Source organism: Marmota marmota, unplaced genomic scaffold, assembly GCF_001458135.2.
Source record: "Marmota marmota marmota unplaced genomic scaffold, marMar, whole genome shotgun sequence".
In the NCBI taxonomy this organism is placed as follows: Eukaryota; Metazoa; Chordata; class Mammalia; order Rodentia; family Sciuridae; genus Marmota; species Marmota marmota.
The window spans coordinates 24,381,283-24,390,533 of record NW_026000249.1 but is presented as its reverse complement, the minus strand read 5'-3'; the positions used below and the strand labels follow the sequence as shown (position 1 = coordinate 24,390,533).

Genomic DNA, 9,251 nt, shown 5'->3' with positions numbered 1-9,251 from the left:
CCCCCCCCCCCGCCTCAACTGCCCTTATCTCAGCTTGTAAAATGCTAGTTCCACGCTAGGATCAGATATTTTACCCCAGGAAAGAAGCAAGCTTTAAAGCAGATAACTCCTAATCTCCTCACCAAGGTGCCCATTTCATTCTCAAGAAAGTGATTAGAAGTTCAAGCCAAAGCATGCTTTTAAGACAGGTGGGTTATGATGAAAGACAATTGGGAGAAGATAGACTCAATAAAAATACCAGCTTAATTGTAGGCCTGTAGGAGAAAACTGTGGAAAGAGAGAGCTAGGAGGAGCCCCTTTAGAGTTATAATAAACTCAAACACTGATTTAGAGAAATATTAATTCAAAAGAGCATGAATTTGATTGGATTAGTCTGAAGAGCAATTTATGTTCCCCTTGGGCATTGAAATTAATGGAGTTTAACGTTTGGGCAGGAAGAGATATGCATCACTAAAATAACCCAGCCAGTCAGTGAAAATGTAGAATATATATTAACAGCCTTGGGGAGACAGAACTAGTACCCAAATTTGATACAATATATTTTCTAAAATACCCAAATTCCTTAAAAAAATTATGAAATATGCAAAGAAATAGAAAAAGAAGCAAGCAACAGAAACTGCTGTTCGAATGAGAAAAACATTGGATTTAACAGAGAACAAATTCAAAACAGTCATTACAAATATCTTCAAAGGACTAAAGGAAAGTATGATAAAAGAAGTAAAGGAAGATGTGATGACAATGTAGTGCCAAGTAGAAAATACCAATAAAGACTGACACTATCAAAAATAATCAAATAGAAATTATGGAGTTAGAAACCACAATAATTGATATGGGAAATTCACTGGCAGATTCAACAGTAGATTTGAACTGGCAGAAAAAAAATAATTAATAAACTTAAAGATTGATGGATTATAAAATCAGAAGAACAGAGACAAAAATGCAGAAAATAAACAGAATTTCACACACAGATGGGAAAGATATACTATAAGAACAATACGTGGGGTAGTGGAATTTCATAAAAGAAAGGCAGGAGAAAGGAAAAGAAAAAATGTCCAAAAAGTAAAGTGGGTTAAGAACAAAGCTGGATCAGAAAAAACAAACAAACAAACAAACAAACCAGAAATGATAAATAAGAAAGCTAATATAAATAAAAACTATAAATATATGAATGTTGTCAGTTATAGGCTTAATTATATCTCCTCAAATTTCATATATTGAAGCCCTAATTCCTACTACCTTAGAATGTGGATGTATTTGGAAATAGAGCCTTTATATAAATGATTAATTCAAAATGAGGCTAAGGTGGATGCTGATCTGATCTGACTAGTGTCCTTATAAGAGGAAGAAATTTGGACACACAGAGAGAGATACCAGAGATACCAGGGGAATTGAGTTACTATTAATTGGAAGCTGATTATGATATGTTAAGAAGTCTATGGTAATACCTACAGTAATCACTAGGGAAACAAATCCACAATATATTTAATATATCATTTAAAAATTAAAATACTACATTAGAAAATATTCACTAATGTAAAAGAAAGAATTTATGGCACAATGGAGTAAAAAAGAAAGATAAAATATACAGAAAGCCAAATGAAAACTGGCAAAAGTAAATCCACTACATCAATAATAGCAAAAAAATGTGAATGAATTAAGCAACACAAACACATGACTTTTAAAAAGTTTTGCCATTTTCATCAACATGGATGAATCTGGAGAATGTTAGGCTAAATGTAATAAGCCAGTAGGAGAATCACAAATACTGCATGATTTCACATATATGAAGTATATATAATAGTTAAACTCAGAAAAGCAGATATATCATAGTAGTTGCCTGGGACTGGGGGTTTAGGGAAATGGGAAAGCATTGTTGAATGGGTATAAAGTTTCAGTTATATTAGAGGAACTAGGTTTTAAAATCTGCTATTACAACATGGTTCCTATAGTTAACAATATGATATTGTACACCTCAAAATTTGTTAGAAAGATAGATATCATATTAAGTGTTTTTACTACACAAAAAGCAAGGAAGCAAACAAACCTAAGAGTTAAGAGGAAATTTTGGGACATATTGGTTATCTTTACTATTTTGACTGTGGTGACAGTGTCATTGGTATGTGTCACTCATCACTCATCAAATTGTACACATGAAATATGTTAAATTTTTTTGTATATGAATTATAATTTAATAAATCTAGTTAAACAAACAAACAAAACCCTAAGAACCAAAAATGCATGCTGGCTATAGGAGACATACTTAGATTCAGGATATAAATAAATCAAAAATAGTAAGGTTAGAAAAAAAATATATAGCACATAGTAATTATAAAAATGCTGGAGTGCTTATACTAATATAAAACATGATAACATTTTTAAAAAAATGTAATTGTATATGAAGTGAGACCATTTGTAATATCTAAAGGGTCAACTATGAAGCTAAAACAATTATAAATATATACATACCTGACTACACAATACCAAAGTACAGAAAGCAAAAACTGGCATATATGGAAAAATAGTCAATAATAATATATATTTAAATATCTCACTTTCAATAATGAAGGAAATATTTAGGCAGAAGGATTACAAGGAAATATAGAGCTTAGAAAATACTATAAACCAACCAACCAGAATGAACAGATACTTGTAGAGTATCACTCAAAAACAGTAGAAAATGGGGCTAGGGTTGTGGCTCAGTGGTAGAGCGCTTGCCTAGCATGTGTGAAGCACTGGGTTCGATTCTTAGCACTGCATATAAATAAATGAATAAAATGAAGGTCCATCAACAACTAAAGATATATATATATATATAAATAATTTTTAAATAAACAGTAGAAAACATACTGCTCTTGTGAACATTCTATGTTACAAATCTAATTGTAGGCCATGAGATAATCCTTGATCAAATTGAAGTGATTGAAGAAATACAAAATATGTTCTCTGGCTAAAATGAAATAAAATTAAAAATCAATACAGAAAGAAATTTGGAAATTCACAAATATGGGAAAATTAAAGAACCTACCCTCAAAAAATAGTAAGTTCGGAATAAGTCAAAAGTAAATTTAGAAAGCACCTTTAGATTAGCAAAATTAAACTCAAAATACATAAAAAGTGAGATGTTGTTCAAGCAGTGTCCAGAGTAAAATATATAGATACAAATGCACATATGAATAAAGAAGAAAGATTTAAAATAATAACGCTAACTTTTTACATTAAGAAACTAGGAAAATAACAAAAAGTCTAAACCCAAATCAGACAGAAGAAAATAAGTAATAACAGAAAAAAAATAAATGTTAGTGAGGAAATGAAATAGGAAATAGAAAAATAATATACAACACCAAGGAAATCAGGGGTTTCTTTGAAAAGATCAATAAGATAACAAGTTTAAATTTATATAGATTGATCAAGAATGAAAGAAGAATCAAATTAGTAAAATGAATGATGGAATAAGGGAAACCATATTTATTTGACAAATAATAAAAAGATTATAAGATAATACTATGAAAACCTCCATGCCAATGAGTTACATAACTTAAAAAAATATACAAATTCCTAGAATGAAGCAAAGTACAAAACCTTATTCAACAAGAAATAGGAATTCTGAATAGGCTCATAAGAAACAGAAGAAATCAGTAATGAAATAAACTTCCCACAAAGCAGAGCCCAGAATCAAAGGGCTTCAGTTGTGAATTCTACCAAACATTAAAACAATTAATACCAATCTTCACAAACTCTTCCAAAAAATAGAATACAAAGGAACATTTCCCAATTCATTCTCTAAGGGTAGTATTAATTATGTGAAAAACAGAGACATCACAAGAAAAGGGAAAAAATCACTGCTAAATGTCATAATATGAAGACAAAATCCTCAACAAGATACTGACAAAACGAATCTTAATCATGCTTTTGAAAGTATTATGGAGTATTAAATAGTGGTGTTTTGTGAAAGAAAAATTTTAAAACCTCCAATCTTGTAGACAGTCACGGAGTCAGCAACCTAGCCAACTAACCCTATCTCTGTTAAATCTATGCTAGACTGCATTAAAGGTTAAAAATAATGATAACGTACAATGAAAATTGATTGAATTCAGTCATTGTGCTAACTATAATTTTGGGGAATGCATATGGAGATATTTCATTTTAAAGTATGTTAAATATGAGATTTTAATATTTTTTTAATTATTAAATTTCATTTTTTTAGTATAACTAAAATTTAATATAACTAAAAAATGATCATTTTTTTAATATAACTTGAAAAAGATCACTTGCTATACTGGTTATAACTCTAAAATAGTCTCTATGATTAATTGGCATTAAATTTCTTTCTTATTTATTTTCTTTAATTATTTTTATATTTTGCACATAATACATGGCTATTTTTGATTTTTGATTGCTTTTAAATGTTTCAGTTTATTTCACAGTTGTCTAAGTTTGAGAGCATATTCATTCAAGGAAGGATGGAGTAAAAATAATATTAATTTTTCTGCTCTGAACCAAACCACACACCTCTCACAGTCATTTTAATTTAACCTAAGAGAAACCATAAAGACATATTAAAATATCATCAGTTTTTTGTGAAATATGTTTCTTTTATTCTTCTTATTTCTGGAAAATTCAAATTTAACACTAGAATGAAAGATGAAATATGCTTTATCCTGTTTATTTTTTTTTCTGAAGGACTGCATCCATTTGGTTCAATTAAGGGCATATTTTAATACTGGATTAACACCACATATTCACTTTTTATATTCTTTACACTCCAACATAACACTTTCATAAAATTTCAGTCTATAATATTCTCCCTTATATGCACATGAAAACCATAAAAATACCAGTAACTTTTTCTACATAACAAATTTTGTTTTGTCAACAATGACTGATCTTATTAATAATAAAATACCAAAAAGGCTTGACAGACAATGATTAGAGAAATGGAAAATTATCAAATGTTAAATATAAGTATGTATATATATTTGTGTATATGTCTGGAATAATGAGTCCCTAATTTAATCAGTACATGAGACGTATCATTTTTCATATTCTCCCACAACATGTAAACTTTTAAGTAGTAATGTTTTGTTTTGTTTTGTTTTTTTAAATATTTATTTTTTAGTTATAGATGGACACAATATCTTTATGTGGTGCTGAGGATCGAACCCAGTGCCTCAGGCATGTTAGGTGAGCACTCTACCTCTGAGCCACAATCCCAGCCCTGGTAGTAATGTTTTTATTGTGTCTTTAAATAATAGTAAAGAATTTTCTTTTCATTGCAAATTTTTGTTGTTATCACTAAAACTCAAGACAGACACATGCACATTGAATGTACAGTATAAATTAATCCTGATGCTTCAAGAAAAAATATATTTTTAATGTAATCAATATTTCAGTTTTGGATATTAGCAGATGCAATAGAATTAGATACAAAGAGTCTATTAATTCAAAAATTTTAAAAAATTAAAAGAACACCAAATCCGAATAAACAGAAAGCTTATAGACAAAATTTTTAAACTTGTATGATCAAGTACCAGTTCAAGAAAAAAATTATTTATTTTCATTATTTGTTCTATTTTATATGATGATGCTTATAAGTTTATAGGAATATAAACACATTTAATTATTTAATTTCTTTTCAAAATGGTTCGTGTAAAAAAGGTAAAGAATACTAGATAGTCCTTTTAAGAGTGAAAATAGCTAATTGCAATAAATTTACACCCACCAATAACTTACCTAAAGTCTCCAGCAGTCGGGAAGGGGTTTTTCACATTTATAATAACTTCCTTCCATTGATAACATGGAGTTTTGCATTTCAGAATTTCCTAAAGTAAAAAGAAATAAAGCATACTATACGATAATATCAAAAAATCCTTAATTATATATAATATGAAGTTAAAATATACAAATTGTCCATTTAAATATTAAACTGACGCTAATTTATTAAATTCTCCTTATCCCATAAATATTATACTGCTAAAATCTGGGTGGAAAGGATAAAAATATATTTAATCTCAATAATGATCCACAGTACTATGCTAAAATTAAACCATTTGTCAAAGCAGTGTTTCTCAAATTGATCTCTTTAAAATTGGTTTGTTAATGACTGGACATGGTTTCTATTTTCAAATAATCAGTCACACACACACACACACACACACACATACACACACACACACACACATACACACACATTTATATATATGGCTCCATAAGGCAGAGACAGCTGTGCTGTGGATGTGCATGTGGGGATAAATATCTGTGTATAAGACTATATGTGAGTATGACATGTCTGCATTTATAATGTGGTGGCAACACTTACATTTATATTGTAATAAAAGCACATATACAAAATAAAAACTTCAAATTATCCAAGGGAATTTCATAAAGTAGAATTTTCTGGAAATTTTCATTTTTAAGCTGATTATGTTATTGACCTATTTTATTTCTATATTATTATCTAATTTACTTCTAAGTTTTCTAAGACCATAGTGAACAGATGGGGAAGTAACCAGAGTTTCACGACCTTCAAGTGTCAGCTTTTCTCCCATGAGGTAACATTAATGACAGGCTAAAACTAGCCATGTCTTTAACCACATATGGCAGAGCATTATGTTGTTTCAGAGAATTTATGTGGGAGAGTTGGAAAGTATTAAGCATTCATTATTTAAAAGGAAATCAGAAGACAAGAACATATATCTTGGTGACAAATGCCCACTTCCTGTTCTGGGCATCACTGTCTAATGAGCCTGTCTGTCCATGTGAGCAACTTCTTGTTCTCCACACACAACTTGCCACTAATTGAGCCTCCTAGAGTGAGTGTCTTTTTCCCAATCTTATTTTGCATCCCCCAAATTCTTTGTCATCCATAGGACAATCTGGCAATAATAAATTTGCTTGTTCTTTACCATATACCCATGGTAGAAAATAAGATAATGGTTAAGAAAGGCAATCATTAACAATGTCACAGCCATTTTATAAAAATGTAAAAATCATTCTCCCCCATCCTTTGAGGTATAAACACTTTGAACTCTGTTAAGAACATCATCACCTTTCAATAAATGCCAGCATTAGCATTAACTTTTACAATGGATTTTTTTCCACAAGACAGTCCAGACAAATTAATAATGTTCCTGTCAGAGAAAATAAGAATCTTTTTTTGATGCATAAACTCTCCACCCTTAGTCTAAAAAATCCCATAAACACAGGCCCAGAGCTGCTTTAACTTAAATCACAAGTCTTCAGAGCAAAAGGAAGATCTCAAGGATCAAGAGCTACATAGAAATAAAACATGGAAGAACATCTATGGTCATGACATGCCAGGGTTGGGAAACAGAAGCAAGGATATACAAAAATAAGTAAAATTTACTTACAATTGCTTTAAAATCAAGGACTTCACCTTTTAGAGCAAAAGTCATTGTAACACCTCCTGTTCCACACTTAGGTTTAGAAATTAAGAGCAGTGAAGCTTCAGCAGGATGGAGGAAGCGACTGGTAAATTTCAGAGTGATATTAATTTGGTTTCTATAATTAATAAAAGAAAATAGTTTATTGAAAAAGGCAAGAAGTATTTTATTCAGTGTAGAACATGTGCTTACACCCCTAGACTCTAAATATATTTACTTTTACAAAAGATATAGAGGCTGTTGAAGTCTTGATACAGCCTCTAAAATCTAAATTTACCTCCCAAATGTATGTATAATATGCCAAATATTAGATTTTGTAACAGTGCTCCACAGGAAATCATCTATGCATTTTTGTACAAAATTCTTAGTACATTGTTTGCTAATGTTTAGCCAAATTCATAGTCATGTCATTTGGTTTTGTTTACGTGGAGAAAAAAAAAACAATTTAAAAAATACCTAAAGCCATGGTTGCAAATAAAATTTGAAGTTCAAATTCACATGTTTCAGAGGAATATTCAATTTAAAGAAAGAATAAAGAAAATATGCCAATTCCCCTTAATCTTTACCTCTGTAGTATAAAATATGGCATAATGCAAAGAGTCTACAAATTTGGAGAAATTTCTATTTATCAATTTGTAGGAAAATTACTATAGCATGGCACTCTAGCAAACTTGCATGCCTCCACATTGGAGACACATATGTGTGGCCTAACTGCAGCTGACATAAGACTTAGGAGAAAGCCCCATGAACTTGCCACAATGTAATAGTGTGGAGGCTCATGAGGAGCTGCTGTCAGAACATTTCTCAATTGCCTCCCTAACTCCCCAAACAAATTGTCACCAGTCAGTTTCTCATTGCCTCCTGGATTCTGATGAGGTAGTGAGGTCTGCTACATCACTCTCTTTACAGTTACAGGCTAGGAAAATGCTTAATGGCACCATAAAGTGGGTTCTCACCAACAGGGTGATTTACCGTCCTTGATGCAGTCATCAGACCCCTTTTATCTAGGTGTTACTCTACACAGAGGACATGAAAGACTGGGCACCTTTGAATAGTCTTATATTTGCTATTTATATAAACAATGAACTCCCTGAATCAAGAATGAAATCACTGTTCCCTTACTGGCTCAATCTTTCAGGCTGGCTTCCCCTTGACACAGCTGTGGGTGATAAATCTTGGGGAAATTTTACCATTGATTTTACTGTAGCTTTTAGCATGGTTAGCATTATACATCAGATGACAGTCATTCCTTTTACAAACTACCACCTATTATCTTCTCTTACAGTATACTTATTGTAGAATGGAGTGGGGAATAGATTTCCCTTAGTGTTAAACCTTGTACCTGCCGCAGTCTGGCTGGGCACAATCAGGAGCCACTTGTCAAAAGAAACTAACTTTATTTTTAGAACCACACACACCAAACAAAACAGCCTCTCAGGAAAAACCCTCAGAGCCCCAACTGCCACCACCGGCTTTCCACAAGCCTCTCTCTCCCACACAAGCTTCTCTCCACCTCCCACAATCCTCCTGCTCTTGAGGCCGATTGGCTGGGTCACGTGGGCGGAGCCAAAAAAGTCCCCCAGTGAGCAGCTCCGTGGTCTGAAAGGGCAGGGAAACAGCCCAATGAGCATCACCGCAGAGGAGCCAATCAGCTAGATGTTGCTGGGGCCGCTGTGAGCCAATCATCAGCCGGCAGCTGGAAGTTTGCTGGCAGCTGGAAGTTTGCTGGGGCCCCTTCGGCTGTGGCTCTCAACATGTACCAACTTCTCTATAAACTTGTGCAATTGCTATTGAATGGGTGAGAATGGGGAGCAGCAAAGAGCATGTTTTTTTTTTTTTTTTTTTTAAGAG

At 32.0% G+C, this 9,251-nt stretch overlaps 1 protein-coding gene across 1 annotated transcript in view; it reads right to left on the bottom strand.

Annotated features, from left to right (window-relative positions):
* Positions 1-9,251, bottom strand: part of Cfap47 (cilia and flagella associated protein 47) — a 424,564-nt gene that overhangs the window by 212,840 nt on the left and 202,473 nt on the right. The window contains exons 36-37 of the mRNA XM_048796386.1: positions 7,368-7,518; positions 5,731-5,819 (exon numbers count right to left, since the gene is read on the bottom strand). Coding sequence (XP_048652343.1) covers positions 5,731-5,819; positions 7,368-7,518 — 240 coding nt within the window. The remainder of the gene's footprint in view (positions 1-5,730; positions 5,820-7,367; positions 7,519-9,251) is intronic.